Source organism: Varanus komodoensis, unplaced genomic scaffold (assembly GCF_004798865.1).
Source record: "Varanus komodoensis strain SLA01 unplaced genomic scaffold, ASM479886v1 scaffold12, whole genome shotgun sequence".
NCBI classification, from domain to species: domain Eukaryota; kingdom Metazoa; phylum Chordata; class Lepidosauria; order Squamata; family Varanidae; genus Varanus; species Varanus komodoensis.
The window spans coordinates 7,196,527-7,214,102 of record NW_025335349.1 but is presented as its reverse complement, the minus strand read 5'-3'; the positions used below and the strand labels follow the sequence as shown (position 1 = coordinate 7,214,102).

At 39.9% G+C, this 17,576-nt stretch overlaps 1 protein-coding gene across 18 annotated transcripts in view; it reads right to left on the bottom strand.

Annotated features, from left to right (window-relative positions):
- The window catches only part of RIMS1 (regulating synaptic membrane exocytosis 1), a 146,135-nt gene extending 133,326 nt beyond the window's left edge, over positions 1–12,809 (bottom strand). For 11 of the 18 annotated variants that reach the window (XM_044421663.1, XM_044421660.1, XM_044421668.1 and 8 more), the window contains exons 1-4: positions 7,229–7,279; positions 5,609–5,708; positions 3,394–3,517; positions 1,357–1,403 (exon numbers count right to left, since the gene is read on the bottom strand). In XM_044421663.1, the coding sequence (XP_044277598.1) occupies positions 1,357–1,403; positions 3,394–3,517; positions 5,609–5,708; positions 7,229–7,264 (307 nt within the window). In that variant the 5' untranslated portion in view covers positions 7,265–7,279. Of the gene's footprint in view, positions 1–1,356; positions 1,404–3,393; positions 3,518–5,608; positions 5,709–7,228; positions 7,340–8,955; positions 9,024–12,757 lie in introns of those variants that run through there. The other 7 variants (XM_044421657.1, XM_044421656.1, XM_044421661.1 and 4 more) reach the window with 2 other exon arrangements.
- Between the last annotated feature and the right edge of the window lie 4,767 nt (positions 12,810–17,576).

The window sequence follows — 17,576 nt, the reverse complement described above, 5'->3', positions numbered from 1 at the left end:
TTTTCCTTTAGTATTATGTTTCATCCAAGTTTCTTTTCAATGTCATAATCCCATCCACACATGATGGGAGAGATGATGAAGTACTACTGCTGTAGGAGGAAAAAGTTGGTACAGTATATCAAAAAAGAAGAATGGGCTAGATACAAGCTCCCACCCTGTCTGTACAAGTTGGAAATGAGAAAGGCTACAAACATTTTTCTTTAAATGGCAACATAAGGTCAGCGAAATGGGGAAGAGAATACAACTGGCCCTTTTTCCCACTTTAAAATACGGTAGATACTTTTTTTTAGTACTAGAGGCCAAGGGGAAATAATAATACTAATTTTTAAAGTTCACAAATTCATATGCGGTAAGCAGGAAAAAAAAAGCTGTGTTACTTGTCATAGAGCATATCATGAAGTACCTCCAGCAGAGAGCCATAATGATGTACACATTTCTGATGTAGTGAACCACCAGTCACAAAGAGCCTAACTGGCATTTTCTCATGGGAAAAGTGTGCTTTCAACAAAGCCCCACGTGTACGTGGGAGCTTACTACAAGAAAAAGGAAACAATCTGTCTGTCTCTTCTTTAAGCCATGGGCATTTTTCCAGCTTAACAAACCATGGTGTATGAAAGCAAAAGTGCTGATGCTGAGCACTTCTTTGTCCCTCCACTTGACATGCACTGGCTTTGACATGAAGACCTTGGCTTGTGTTAAGCCAAAGTTCCCAATTACTTCTAAATCATGGGATAATAAAGCAGGAAATTAAACCAGGACATAATCTTTTATTTTATGTATTTTTATATTATATACATCTTGGCTCATTTTCCTGGTTATGTAACTAGTCTTATGGCAGAGTTCTGGTTTAAAATATGTCAAGTTCTTCCTTTGCCCGCTGGAAGGAAAGATAACAGGGGTCACCCCCATTTTGTTGCTAGCTAAATTCTGGAATGATCATTTGAATGAGCCCATTGAATGGATTTAGTCAAGAAGCTCAGGCCATGACTTTGGAAGTCTTCACTATTCAAAATGGCGACAGGTGGTAGGATCACACCTCACCATCCTCCAAAAATTCTTGGAAGTATTGGATGAGTCAGGAGATGGTGAGCTATAATTGCATCACTGTGATGTGTTGGTCATTATGAATGACCTCACTAGGCATTATGCACTACTGCTGCTCGTCATTCCATGTTTTTCTTTGAGGGCCTCTGCAGGTCACCCAGCCGGTCTCCCCAGGTACAAGTAAAGGAGCTGCTTTGGGGACTGAACCAAATGATATCAAAGGTAGCGTTCGTCAAAGACCTTCCTAGCAGCTGAGGTGCATTGAGGTAGATCTTTAGCCTAAGCACAGATAGGAACAAAGGAAATACTCACTGGATTCTAGCGGAGGATGAGAAGTCTCAGGAATCCTTGGAATGTCACTAAAATAGATATATGTAGAGGAAAATTAGAAATAACTGAACTGCTGTTTTATAGAGCAAAAACACTGCCTAACTTCCAAGCACATAGATGTCATCCATTACTTAATGCTGCTTGATAAAATTCCAGTAGGAGAAAGCACTCAGATGTTCACTTATGCCTCTGAAACATCACAGACTTCTGGGTATTTGGCACCACTGCTTTTACTTTAAAGCATCTTTCAGTTTGTTAAGGAAGAGGGGATCTATAGCAGAGGGAACTCACCACACCTAAGGGACATAGTGCCACGCTATGTTTCTTCTGGACAACCATGACGATGTAAACAGACACCAATATGAACACCGTCATGTTAATGTTGTCAAGGAAAATGGCGAAATATTGTAAAATCACACAACAGAAAGAAACATATCAGGGAGGAGAAGGGAGAAAGCTATGCAGTATAAATTCTGATTCTGGATTCTACTGGATTCTACTCGTATACAGCTTCAAAATAATACAAACTGTATAACTCACTAGAAGTTTTTATACACACGTCTGAAGGAGTTTGCTGAATGAAACCTATGACAAAGTCTTACGAGAACAAAAAGAAAAACAAGGAAATAAGGAAAAGGTTAAATTAAAAAAGTATGTGGAAACTGATACATACTTAACAAGACATACATGTAGATCCTAAACATTCTACACTGCAATCAATGAAACACACTTCCATTTGTGGACTCTGACCAGAAATGCTTTCTACCCTTCTGACCAAATAAATATTTCCTGCAACATTTTTCACCTTCTTCCTTAAACTTCAGTTTGAAACTACCTGAAACTGGGTGTTTATTGGAATCCAAAAGATCCTTTGGTGGCATGAAATCTTACTGGCCATATGGATGATACCAGGATGATATATGGATGATACTTGGAGCCTAGAGCTCTCTATAATGGCTTCTAGAGGCAGGATACGAGCTGGCTCTCCCTGCACGAAGGCCTTGAAAGCTATTACACTTCAAAACACATTGTGATTTACACAGATTCCTGGGAATTTGTGTTAGATAAATAGTGCAACAGAACAACCTTCCCCATTGGAGACTCTAATCGCGCTGGTTGGAAATCATGGGAAGTTGTAGTCCAACATGCATACAGGGCACCAGTTTGGAGAAGCCTTCTGCAGCAAATCAACCTTCAAATTTTAGATGCTAGGGTCTCCCCAGGACAGTCTACTAGCTCTCTACTAGTAGAGACTACTCTCTGCTCCTGACACATGGAAAGACTATGCACAGAAATTGGAAGCCACAGCACTCATTCTCCTAACAGACATTAGTAGGTCATAATTTATAATCCATAATGGGTTTGATTCAACTTAGTCACAGTTAAATGAAATCCATTGAAATCAATGTATCTTAAGTTGAGCATGACTATCTTAAGTCTCATTGGTTTCAATGGTTCTACTCTAACTATGACTTACTCTGCATACAAGCTAATGCCTTTGGCTACACTAGAACTGTTATTATTTTAGACAAGTATTCTCATCAATGTTCTTATATGTCACAAAAGTGGGCATGTTTCCAAACAGAAGAAGCTGTGTTTATTCATTATGTTTTGATGTTATAATTATTTTTCCACCATATATATTGATGGTGAAGTAAGCATTAAAAATATAACATGTAAGAAGAGATTAGTACAAAATTATGTGCTCAGGATTATTAGCCATGTCTGACTTCGAGTCAACTTTTTTTGGTGAAATTGTATTACTACTGTTGTAATTCTGCAAGAGCAAATTGAGGCAGGATACAAGAGGCTAGTCTAACAGAGGTGCTGAGAAAATGCTTCCCAAAATCTTTGCCCACTTAATTATTTTGATAAATACCTATATTCATGTGTTTAATATTGCAACAGTTCATGTGTATGTATGCACAAGTATACAGTATGTGTGCATGAATGTGTCACGAACAAAAGAATTTCACAAATAGTATTGTACATTTACAAAGCAAGTCATTTAAAACTTACCCAATAGGCCTAGAAACAATGATTTCAACTTGAGGTTCAGATTTTGATTCTAAAATGATGTTGTAAACTTCTTCATTTGTAGCTCCAGGAAGTGGTTTGCCATTCCATTCTAGAACTTCATCACCTTGAATTTAAAAACAAGGGAATGTTTATTTTTGTTTTACAAATTATTTTGTACATATATATTCCCTTTTCTTGGTTAGATCTGTGGATATACATTTGGAACTAACAGTAGGTTGCAATAGTCTGAGCTATCCGTCTAGTATTCTGGGAATTTGGACTGCTATTTCCATAATATGGTATTCCAATTTAGAGAATTCAAACTATGGATCTCAATGAAAAGAAGAGGCAGAGGCAGAATGCTTATCTGAAATATGGGGGATAAGGAGCCAGTTTTGCTATGCAGGTGGTGAGAACCAGACTGCCTCTAGTTCAGTGGAAAACACTGGAGAATGAAGAGGATCAGAGGAAGAAGAATGTGAAGTCAGCAGCCCAGTATTTCGTCAATGAGACAAACAAGCAGAGCGATTAAGCCATCTCCAACATTTCTGCTGTCTGGCCCACAGGCAGTTTGATCCTCCCTGAGTGTGGAGTCAGTTTTATTTGTAGGAGAAGCAAGGAAAGGAATTCAATTTGGTATCAACTTCAGGGATGGGCAAGAACTACTTCTGCAATTACAGGAATCATGAACTTGATGGATGCTTCTTACTAATGACTTTTATAGTATTCTCTCTGTGTTACACAGCCTACTTGCTAAAGGAATACAGCTAGACTCCGCTCACCTTGGTTGGCTGGGAATACAAAAGTGAAGAGATGAGCTCACAAATAAGGAGCTTGACAGAGAGTAGACGTGAGAGTGGAAAACAGGTTGACAATTATTGAACAGTAGCAACAAAATGACTCTCCTTACCTCTTTAATTATACTTCTGAAATGAAGCAAGTTTCTGGGACCTATGAATTGGGTGGTCACTTATATATGGTCAAAAAAGGAAAATGCACCCCCCAAAAAATAATAAAAAAGCAAATTTGCATAACAATGCCATGTGTTAATATGCATGTGAAATACAAATTAGAAATTATGGCTATACTGTAAACTCTGAGTATACTAACAAAGAAGGCAAAATATCAAAGCCAGCAAAAACAGACTCTGGCCCCATCAAGAGACCAGTCAAGAGGATCCACTTCTTTTTCAGGTTGCCTGGCCATTCTGACACCAACATTCAGTGCAGCTCATTTTCATTGCACTGTATTCTTTCAAGAACCATCTGTGGAAGTAAAGTCCCTTGTTTTCCCTTGACTGCACAAAGATCCCCATATTTGTATAATTTCTTATTATTTTCTCTAAGGAGTTGCTAAGGGCGCAGAAAATTATTTCCTTCTGTATGCTAAAATTTCTGCCTGTATAAGAGAAAATGGAAGCTCTAGCAATCCCAAAGAGCCACTCTGATGTACACAGAGACGGACATAAATATCTGTTTGGTGTCTCTCAGTTTCCTCCCTTTTCTATCCTAAATTCAATTCATCCTAAACATTAAGCATTATTTTATAAAGATTCGAGTGGAAATTTATATGTATTTTTGTGCACACATGTGCTTGATGCACACATTTTGTACAAGCCATTGGCCTAATATAATTGAAACTAACATATGCATTTTTGACTGAAGAACTCCACTGGAAGATATGGAAAAATGCAAATTTCAAAGGCTGAGTCTTAGCTTGCATGTTGGTCATTTGATAAAGATATATTTGTTACAGACTTCAGTTCTCATTTCAGTAGAGGACTCTGAAGATGCACATGCAGAAGAAGCACAAAAGTTTTTTTTTTTTTCTGAAAAGTATGTTGATCACCACTGTTTGGGGGGTCTGTTTAGCATAAAGGTATCATCTTTTTCACATACACTATTTAAATGTATATGCACACATTTAAATGTTATTTTAATATTTAAATATATAGATGTCTTTCCCAATTTTATCATTATTTTTGTACTTTGTTTTTATCATATATAAATTACTGCTTCTAAGATCAGACTGCATGTTTACTATACATTTTCAAACAATATAATTATGTATCAATGTTTCAGATAATTTATATATTGCCACTATCACATTAGGCTGAAATATGCATTGAAAACATTGACAAAATGGCACACTGGCACACAGAAACACTGCAAGTTTTATGAACATTAACATAAAATATTTTTGGTAACTGAATTACCTGCTCTGAGATGTCCGACTACATCAGCCAAGCTACCTTTTTTCACTTTGGTAATGAAGGCACCAAGTCGTCCTAAATCGGTCATTTTCCCTCCTACAACCTGAGCAAAAACTGTGTCAGTTTGCAGAACACAATAAACTATATTTTAACAATATACTGTAAATATAATTTATGTTAAAATTATATGCAATGTATAATTGAAACTGTTTCAAATAGTTAAGTGTACTTTATTTTTCATGACTTTCTGCTCAGAATATTGACACGATATGTACCATACAAATCTTGAACAACTTGATGTGAAAATACTGTTTTCTAATGTGATTTTCAGAAGCTGAAGCACTGAACAATAAACTTTTGTAAACTCCCATACTCATGTTACTACTCAACTTGTAGTAAGGATTGTGGCTGGAATGAAAGAGCATGCTACAGGAACAAAAGGCAGTTCTTGCCTGAACAGAGGGAGATTATTGCTGTGTTACAATCCCAACTTCTCTGACCATCTAGAAGTATTTTTCAAGGAGTACACATAAAGGGAAAAGAGAATGGCAGGTGCTGTCAGCAACCCTTTTTGCTATGAATCCAGGTCAATGTTTGACAAAAATGCCTGTGCTTGATGCTTAGGTTCAAATATCCATGCATTTTTCACCTTATACCTATAATGTGCCACATTCTATGCCTGCACAGAATTACTATTCCCACTTCCCATTACTGGGTCTTACGCCAGTGACAAATACCACACCACAACTCTACTGAGAATCTGGAAAGGGAGGGGAAGGAAATCCCTGTTTCCAGAGTCTAAAAAGGTAAAGGTTTCCCCATGACTTTAAATTCCAGTCATGTCTGACTTTTGGTACTGTGATGCGAGTGAAGGAGGAGAGCGCAAAAGTTGGCTTGAAACTCAACATTAAGAAAACTAAGATCATGGCATCTGATCCTCTCACTTCCTGGCAAATAGATGGGGAAGAAATGGAGGTAGAGACAGATTTTATTTTATTGGGCTCCAAAATCACTGCAAATGGGGACTGCAGCCAAGAAATTAAAAGACGCTTGCTCCTGGGGAGGAAAGCTATGGCAAATCTAGACAGCATACTAAAAAGCAGAGACATCACCCTGCCGACAAAAGTGCATATAGTCAAGGCTATGGTTTTCCCAGTTGTAATGTATGGCTGTGAAAGTTGGATCATAAGGAAGGCTGAGCACCGAAGAATTGAGGCCTTTGAATTGTGGTGCTGGAGGAGACTCCTGCAAGTCCCTTGGACTGCAAGATGATCACACCAGTCAGTCTTAGAGGAGAGAAATTTCGCAACAGGCTATTGAACTAATGCCTGCTTATTTGCAAATTAGAAGCAGATTTGTACAGAAACCTCACCTCAGACATGGGGATTCCTCTCTGAAGGGGCAAAATACCAAGAATGTCCCATGGATCATACTTTCATTCTTCCATGTGGAAATTAGCAGGGGTCAAATTGCTTTAACTTCCGGAACTGTTTCTCAGCTCCTAGATTCTATAGTGATCACCGATCATGTACTCCTTGCTCAGCCGTGGACAACTTTTATCTCTTAAAATAGTGAGCATGCAGAACAGAAATGAATTTCTAGCATAACCCCCACTGTACTTACTTTGAGTCCCAACAATGCACCTGACTCTTTTGGCATAGTCGTTCTCTTGTTGAGAATAACACGACCAATTAGGCGATCTCCCTCTTTAGATGGCTGCCAGGTTACAGGATGCTATTAAAAATGAACAAATGACATTAAGCAAATGAAGTGTAGATTTATTCTTACTTAAGTTTCACAAACTTTATTAATTTTCAGTGTGTTCAACAACTGCATTATGGCAGAAAAACATTCAATCCATCCTTTGGCTTTCTCACCTTGAAAACACACTCTTTTTCTTACGCACTAAAGTTATTGCACATCTCTCTTTGTATTTATCAGCAGATTTTTTCCCTTCTTACTTACACTAGATATTTAAATTGCTTGTTCTCTACAGCACAACAATCACAACATTATCTGCATTATGTCCAGTACAAAACATGGTTAATGCAGACTGCACAATTTATAAGCTACCGAACGGAATGCAGTCCACCCATCACAGACTGTGGACAATCACGGGCTCATTTAACCTAATTTTTGGAGGTATGGCTAGAGCAGCGAAGATTTTGCTTGTCTGGCACTTCGTACGGGCATCTGTAGTATTTAGCTGAATTCATCTTGGTGGGCCACACTTTGTACAGGCATGTATTGATTAAAGGATTTAAAGTCTTTCAAACACATGAAGTCTTTGTTGATACAGAACAATAAATGATGTCTGTCTGTCTGTCAGCACCATGCTGCCAAGACCCTGATGCACAGGTTCCTGCATGCATGGAAAGAGGGCTCGGGGCATGCACCTCATGGCTATTTTGTTTTCGAATTGTATTCATGAATTTTAATAATTTAAATGCGTCAGTGTGTTTGAAGTCTGCAGCAACAATCTTCAGTCACAGTGAAGAACAGACTTCACTAACCAGTGTATAGCTTTATAGACAATACAGTTTGAAGCTGGGGGATTAATAGGCTAAGGGGCAGAGTTATTTGGCTGCCCCTTCCCTCTTCTTGTGGGGCAGCCTGCCTTCTATAAGGGAGCTACAGGACCACAGTGGGTGGCACTTCGCTCAGACAAGGCCAGAACGATGCATCCTGCTCTGACGATCACGCAACATTACTGTATGGCTCTCCTGTATCAAACTAAGAGCTATTCTAACCTGTGCAACATTTTTTCTATATATTTTCCATTTACAGTATATTGTTTTTGTAGATATGTTCACTATACACAATGGCTTGGATCTTTAGCTTGCAGAAACATACTGTGAGCTGAGTTCTGTTTACAGGACACTCCCACCAAAACTGCTGATTCCCCTCTCCCCAAAGAACCCCCCCCCATGTTCCCCAGAGGATCAGGGACTCTCTGCAAGGGGACAGGAAATCCATGAGAACTCCTTTTCTGCCAGCAGGACTCTTCTAGAACTAAAGTCTATTGTGAACAGATGCAGCCTTTTGTGAATGGAAAGCAGAGTTAGGTTCTAAGCCGAAGTATATAATTTGTTGTCATTAAAAATATTTGCATTGCCAGTGATTTTACTCTTCGGAATGGAATATTTAAAAGGAATTTTCCTAGTAATTCAAGATACTAATAAAATGCTACTAAATAATCATTTTATTATGTTGGTTACAAGGAGAAAGCAATAATGCTGCATTCCTTTTTGTATTAGTATATTGAGATTCATCAGAACAAAATCAGTTGCCAAAAGGCACAATGAAAGGATCAACATTTATCTGAATATACTATTCTGAGTGTTGCTTACCGAGCTAATGGGGGATGTCTCCCTACTGTGCCATGTGGCAGGATCCAACCAGTAATAATCCAAGTCACCTGAAAAATATATGAATGGAGAAAATGTGTAATCTCTTACATTAAGAAAGTTGTATGAATGTTTTACATCTGAAGGCAAAAATCTAAATTAAAATTGTTTTCTGCATTAATTTTATCATTAATTTGATTGCATTCTTAATACAGAGAATTCTCTGTTCAGGTTCAGCTGCTGCACAAGAGCTCTCATTGGCAGAGTTTCTGTAATATGCTTTCTGATGAGAAATAGGTATTTAGTGTTCAAGGTACTGATCCTGCTAGCATGTAAGACTATAAGCACACATGTCTAGCTAGCCTAGTGCAGTCCATTCTGATTGGTAGCAGCCATACTGAATTTCAGGCAGTCTTTTCTACCTGTATCCAAGATCCTTTTAACTGGAAGTGAGATTTTAATGGGGATAGAGATTTGGACCTTCTCCATGCAAATACTGTCAATGCATGTTGCGAGCATCAACTATGTGAATTCTACAACTCCCAAGTACCATAAATTTGGAATGAATAGACATTTGCATTTATGTTCTCATATGGTCTCCTGATGTTTGTAAATTCAGAAGTTGGATACACATAAAAGTTAGTTGCCTTTAGCCTTGCATGATCAATAATGGGATTTCTACTGGAAAGGGCATGTGAGGTAGGCAAGCATAAAGTCAACAGCCTTTGTTTCACCACCAGAATGTGTGCCCCAGTATTTTAATCATGGTATATCCCAAATGCATCTCTGCTTAACAGGGATCTTTAGAATAACAACTTTATCCCGAACCACATATTCAGTAGGTAAGGGTCACCATTGGATACACTGGCTTGGTTGACTGGAATTGCAATCCAAGAATATTTGGGGAATTCCAATTCAGGGAAAGCTATTGTAATTAAGTCTATAAATCACTGACTGACTAAATATTCTTCCACTCTTTACCTTCACTTCTGTTATGCTTCCTTTTTTCCGTTTGTTTCCCTTATGTTTATTTTTAGATTGCAGGCTCCTCAGAATAGAGCTTTCTCCCTTCATTTTTGGTAAAGTGCCATATACACAGATATCATCATCATCATCACCACCCCCACCCCCACCCCCACCCCCACACCACCACCACCCATACAATCCCTACCCATGGAAAGAAGTTGGAGCTCTTTAGATAAGAACTGAACTGAGCATCATGGTCACAAGTGTACAACACAGAATTTAATCTGATAAATATTCAGCTTGTTGGATAACTTTACTGGTCACCTCAATGCTCTCTTATGGTTACATACATTTATAAGACAGCATCCCTAGATTACTGTGTTTTGAAAAATGTTGAAATTTCTGCAATGGAACTGCCACAAATATTGTTCATTATTATTTTTGGTTCCCTATTCAGGAGCTCTTTACCTGAAAAGGGCAAAGAGGAGAAAGGGAGTGCTTTGGTGCTACGTGTCCCTTCAACACAAGTCTACCTGTGGAGAAGACTCCCAGAAGAAAAGAACCTCCTGCATCCATGGAGGCTCTCAGGAAAAGCTGGACACTGTTTTCCCAGTATTCTTTTTTGTCTTTAGAGTCGCCATGCCCGAACAGGGATTGCGAGTATCATCATGCAGACAGGCAAAAGTCAAAATTGTTTGGATTCCCAAAAGCCCTTCGCAAAGTTGCCTACCAAAGACTACCAGGTAGGCAGCCTTAGATAAAAGGGTGGATCCTCTTATAGGCAAATAAATGGGTAAAGAATAGGAACCACAAGGTGGGGGTAAAAGATTATACTTATTATCTGTGCTAGCTCAGTGCAAATTCCAGGTTCAGAGGCTCTGAATTCCAGGTCAGACAGCCATGGAGGGAGTCTTACTTTCAGGACATGATTATGAGCCTCCCAGAAACATCCAGTTGGCTGCTGTTGGAGACATAACACTGAACCAGATGGACTCTTGTGCTTAAGCTAAATGTTACATTAATTGCCCAGCAATTATTTCCTTCCACTGTAAAGTAGGCATTTTCAGTCCTGATTCAGTCACAAACTGGAAAGAGAGGATGAAATTTTTACCACCATTTCCCCTCAATCCAACATCCTGGAGAAAAAGAGTTAATTGGTGCCAATAGATATTTTTCCCTTTTTAAAACCCAGCCACGGTGCAGGGAAGGGACAGTCAAACTGACATGAAGTAAGGAACTTACCCTTCATGTTGCTCTGCCTATAAAAGGCGACTTACATGTTAAGAAAAATCACACCCTAAAATATTTCACAAGACTGAATGCTCCCTTATGTTTAGCTAACAAACAACCCTAGATGTAGAAAACAGAGTAGCACAGAAATGGCTTGGCTAAAACTTTTTTCTGACATCTCAGCTTTCCATTGCCCAAAACACTTCTGTGTCCTTTCGTTCCCCTGAATCAAAAGTACTAAAGCTGATTTTGCAGAATACTCCCTTCACTCATTAATCATAGGCAACGTGCTACTCTTATACAGAGTTGTCGCAGGATTCCAAATAAAATTCCGTCCCCTTTTCGACATGCTTGCTCAGATGGGGAATGCAGATGTGCAAAATCAAGACAAATGCAATGGCAGCACACAGCGTATTTCAACAGCTCCCGAGGCCCACCTGGGAGAAGAGCCCACCTGGATCGATGACAGCCCTAACTGCTCTTCCTTCCTCACTGTGGGCACCCCTACTTGGGGGTCCTGCAGAACTCTCCATTGGCAGTAGCACTGGGGGCAACAGCCACTCTGTCCCACTTCTGCCTGATGCAGCCCCCGCTCCCCCCGCAAAGCCTCCAAGGATTCTGCCTAGATACTGAGCAAAAAACTAAAGCATGAGAGGAATGATAACAAAATGCTACACAGACCACTGGGGAATATCCAAGCTCCTCGCTGTATGGAGCAAGCAATCTATTTATTTCACTTTTATCGGCCCAGTCACACTACAGAGGTTCTAAACAGTGCATAATTGTAAAGATACTTCAACAATAATATTCAAGAACATGTTCTCCACTGCTACGTCCACCTCCCTCCCTCCCTCTCACCCCCTCTGCTACCTTATCTTTCATGTAATTGTTTTCATGGCAAATATGGTATTGTCAGTGAGCTTATCAAAGGGATTTTGACTCGGATTGCTTTATGTCCTTGGCTTCGTGGCATTCAGCTGCTCTATAACGCATCAAGTCACAACTGTATCCATATCTGAACCATAAAATACATGAAATAGAACCCACGGTATTAAAAAAAAATCCAGAATCATACTACATGATAATACGCAAGCCACATATCATAATTTGAATGAAGGCTATGAAATTTACTAACCACAACACGACTCAGGAGATGCAGGGCACATCAACTCTCTTCTGCCAAACAGATTAGCTAAAAATAATATATCTGAATTGATTATATTTTCCCTGACCATCAAAAGCTCTGTAATCTTTACTTGTTCCATTCTCCAACATGCAATATTATTCATAGCTAAGCAAGATTTACACTGATCCAGAAATACATTTACAGCCAGGTCATTTGTCTAATTCTTTAAAAAATCCCCACACATTCATGGTTAAAATAATCATACCCGAAAAATGTTAGACATCATTTTTGTTTTAAAATGCAAATATAAAAGAAATCTAGGATAATATTCTGAATGTAAGGAAACCCTCAAGAGCAAAATGGCTCTGTGCTTTTCATTCAAAAAGCAACTATGCTTTGTACTTCATCACAAACTCAAACTTATAGGCAATAATATTTTACAGATACCCACAGTCTCTCATTCTGACAGTACCACTAGTTTACCTGTCCCTGAATGCAATGTATGTAGAAGAAACTGAAGGAAACCAGCAAACATAGCAGCATCAGCTCAGAGAGCCTTAATAAGCAAAACCAGCTCCCGTTGCTGAATTCCAGCCTGCGACTGTAGCAAACCCGAAACCGCAACGGGGAGGGGGGGAACCACCCAAAAAACAAATCAGTACAAAACAGGTCTATAAGAAAAATCCCGGAAGTCCTTGTCTCCTGAGTCTATGCCAAATTATTCTGCAATGTCAAACATTCTACAACAGTGACACCAAACAAGGCCAGAAGAGCTACAACCATCATCAATACAAATCTCTGCAGTGTAGAGAGAGCATTGATTACTGCATTAATCTATACCTGCTCTGTGCAATGCTAAAGAAGCTCTCTGCCGAAACCATCCTTAATGGTTTCAGGAGACACGAATTAACCAGCTCATGAGGCAAGATACCAAAAATACTGTTTGTTCCCCATGGAGATTGGAAAAATAAATGTTTCCTCCACTGCTACCTGACACAGAGCAATGCAATGCAGAAGCACAAAAATCAATGTAATCCATAATAACGCTGCAGCCATTCTTTCTGTTCAGTAGAGTTAGACTGAATTTTACTGAATTTAAACATGGGCACAGCACAAAATAAAATCTGAGCACCATTAATTCATTGGACGTGAGCCAAGTTTTGCAACTTGAAGAAGAGAGAAGAAACACAACCTCCTGAAGGGTTCCTCTCAGGCTGCCTGATGCAAAGGCAAGAGCTGCACATTTTGGACTGGGCTAAAGGTATGCATTTGCTGGACGCCTCTCCAAACTGCTGGCCATGGCAGGCCTTGGGCAAGTGCAAAAGTTTATGCTGTCCATACTCTGCTTTTTGGGGACTTTGAGGGCATTTCTGTGTACAGAGAAAAGGTGAGCAGTAAGACGTCCAAGGAGACCTTTGCCTCTTGTCCTCGTTGCTTTGCCTGATGGACTTAGCCCAGTCTAGCTTGCTCTGCCCTGCCACTCCTCACAGCAGCAAACAATGGTTAAGATAATCTAGATGTTACAGCAGAATTATTACTGTCTTTCCATCAATTCCATTTCTTTGCCAAGTTTAGGAAGGCCCTGCTCCCTTGGGTTCTCTGGCTCATTCATCTACCCTTGGCCCTGTATTTACCACTTGTTTTCCTCTGCTGCCTCCAACACCACAGCACCCATCTGCAACTACTCCCCAACTATTTCTATCACTCTGCTTGGCCTCCTTCCTTCACTGCCTTTCATGTTCCCGCCTGGGAATACCACTAATCCAACCAAGAAAGAGCTCTTTTATAGTTGTAACAGTTGCTCTCTTATTCCCTGTAATTCCTCATTGTTAACTAAAACCTGACCTCCCCCACACAACACACACCCCAACACTAGCCTGGACACCAGTGGAGGTTCAATCTGATCCAAAAGGAATTCACCCCCAGCTCTTTTTGGAGTCACTTCCGGTCTCTGACTGATCTGCTGTAGGATTGTCTCTCCTCTCTTGCCATGACCTTTTCTTTTCAATAGAAAAGAATGTGACCTTTGCATATCATCTCTGCCTTCAACCACCTCCCTGCTTCCATGAGAGGTGGTTGAAGGCCTATCGGTGAGCGTGTTCAAGGTAGGCATGTCATGAGTGGAGCCAGCTGGAGCCGGGGGTCAGACTAGATCACCCAGGAGGTCCTTTCTGACTCGCTCTGTTTCTATGTTTGTTTCTATGTATCTCTAACCACTGTGTGTCTCACCTCTTCTGGGACCGTCAATGGATCAGTGCTGTAGCACTGTTAAGTTGCACTCTCCATCCAAATCTTCGTCGTAACTATTCACTCATCAGATGCCATCCCTCGCTCTTGCTTTTTCACGGATCTGACCCCACTGTCCCTCTGGCCTTTGCATCCCACACAGGCCTATCTGTTCTGTATTTAAACTGACCGCCTAAGCACAGTGACATCAACAAAAAGATGGAAAATCTGAATTCACACCCTCCCCTTTCAACTTCCTGGTCAACCAAACTGCTATGCCCTCCTTACCCATACCATCCTCGCTACCTTTGACACTCTCTTAAGTCATGTATTTTTCCTGCACTTTTCTTGCTTTCCACCCAGGACCTGAACACCTCCTTCAAAGTCACAATTGAAAGTGACTGCCACAATCTGCCTGCTACACCCTTTCCTGTGCCCTTCCCCAACTATCTTGACCTCTTCCCAAAATGGGAAAGATAGACACATTCTTGTACTCATCTCTTTCTATTATGTGACCCATTAAACTCTGCCTTCTTCTGACTTACTTTGCCAAACTTACCAAGAAAGCAGTTAGGCTGCCCTAGGTAGCAAAGGGTGGAATGGCGCCACAGCAGTCTGCCAGTCTGTCTGAATCCCCTAAGCCAGCTTGCTGCCCCAGGTATGGTGGAGGGAGCTGCCCTGGCACTACATTGAGGAAAGGGCTTACTGCCAATCTAGTGGTATTCTAGGTGTGCAAGAGGCAGGAGGCACCCTCTTCTCCTTTGCCTCAGGCAGCAAAATGTTTTGGGCTGGCCCTGTTCTCACCTCCAAAGTTGTTTCCAACCTCTACCTCATCAACCTGCTCTTCTTATCTGCCTCATTTTTCACCACATGCAAGCAAAGAGAGGGGGAAGGGAGAGAGAGATCGAGATCCCCTAAATCCTTCTCATGTCAAAGTACCACCCATTCTCTCTTCTACCCTCTGCCTCCAAATTCCTGCAATGAGCCATTCACTCTCACTGCCTCAGCATTTTGTCTTAACAGTCTACAATTTGATTAGTATCCACAGCCATCCACTGAAACTTTTCTCTCCAAAATTACAAAATTACCAAGAACATCTAGAGCCACCCATTTTGCTCCTTAGAACTTTGTGCTCTCACTGCAAATCTTTTGGTATGGTTGTCCACGTATATGGGCATCCCTAGCACTAGTTTTATACCACCATAGTGAAGTTTTCCTATGAAGTTGCTCTTTATTCCAAAAAAACAAAAACAAAAAAACCACTAGGAAGGGAAACAGAGAACTTTTTGTTGCGTCCTCATCATTCATTATGTAAGTTTTTTCAGGTTCTTTGGGTGATATTGTAGCCCTCCAATTTACCTTCTCCTTTTTAGAGCACTTTCATGTTTGTGGGTGGGGATAGTGGAAAAATGGAGTATTGTGAAAGAAAATATATTTTCCTTAGCTGTGTTATACTTCTACAGCACAGTTCCACCTAGAGTTAATGTAGTGGCAGATAAACATGAAAGGAAAATCCTGGTATGCAGAGCTCGGACCTGAATTCTATAACATCTCCTACTACACTCCACCTTTCTTCCTCTTCCAAGGTACCCAAGATGGCTTGCAAAGTTCTCCTCTCTATTTATCTTCACAACAGCAACTCTTTGAGGTAGGTTTGGCTGAGAGACTGACAAGCTGAGTAGGGACTAGAAGTCTGGTTGCCTGAGCACTCTTCATTATTACACCAGACTAGTTCCCCTGAAATGAATCTGAAAGCAGATACCATGAATTAGCAATTTTCCTATGGAAAATCTGGTGGTCTCTGATCTCAACTGGGAGCACAAGTAGGTCAAAATCACTTGTTTCTGTCCAAGTGGTTCAATACCCCCATGCCACCTAGAGGTAATGCAGCAAAAAAGGGAAAAGGTGTTTGTATATTGCTCAGATCTCAATGCTATTGCTACTTTGTGAGGAAACATAACTTTAGATTTGCTGTTCTAAATGTAATTTTTCATAAATTTATCAATTAAATAATACACATCAGCATTAAAGTTAGATATTTTTAACAAGTAATGACTTATGACTGTCTCCATTCTTGGCATATGCCTGCTGTTTATAAGTAAACTTTTTTGTATTGTGCACAATATTGTATTTTAATCTTTGTAAACATCCCAGAGAGCTTGGCAATTGGGCACTACAGAAAAGTAATAAATGAAATCAAGGAACTTCACATGAAGAAAGAGTCACCCCCATACAAGTTTGCAGGTTCCCCTGAATCAGGAAACTGCAAAAACACAGTCATGACATATATTTTATTTATTAGTAATATTTATATAACATTTAATAAAATATCTAGGTAACAGGTTTCCATGCATAGGTTTCCACGGGGGCTAGAATCCTGCACAATCATTTCAAAGTTTACCAGAAACCAAAGGATATTTAAAATACAAGATCACTGTAACACTCTCAGGGTAGCACATCTAAAGTCCTTCAATGGACTGGTTCATGCAGCTGACTCAAACTAAACAAAAATACTATGGTCAAGTTATATTTATTATCATCATATGATATGTATATCCAGTTTTTGTTCATTTTACAAAGAACCCAGGTGGCTTACATAAACATGCAAGTTTTTGTAGGGTTCTGTATGTCTAAAGAGGATGTTTGATTATTAGGAATGCTGTAATAGTGATCTCTCTCCCCCTGCCACAACATACCCTAAAAAAGACATCCACAATAATGAAAGGCAAATTTTATATTATCTAGACTAATCAGTTGTTGCCTTGTGCTTTTCTGTCCAAGTGGTTCAATCACGTGAACAGGAAGGAGAGCAAAGAGGGCTGAACGGACCATCCTCGGCCTACCTGCACTACACAGCAGTGCTTTTCTCCTTCTTTTGACCTCATCTGCCCCTACAGAAAACAAATGGCAGATTTTATATAATATTTAATACTTCTCTAATATTGTGACATGACCTAATCCCTATCATAATTTTCTAGGCTAAGCTATGATTAGGCTTGTGATAGCACAAATCAAAGAAGTCCTGACAATACAGGGCAATATTTGTATGTGTTCTTCTAAGGCCACAGGAAAGAGA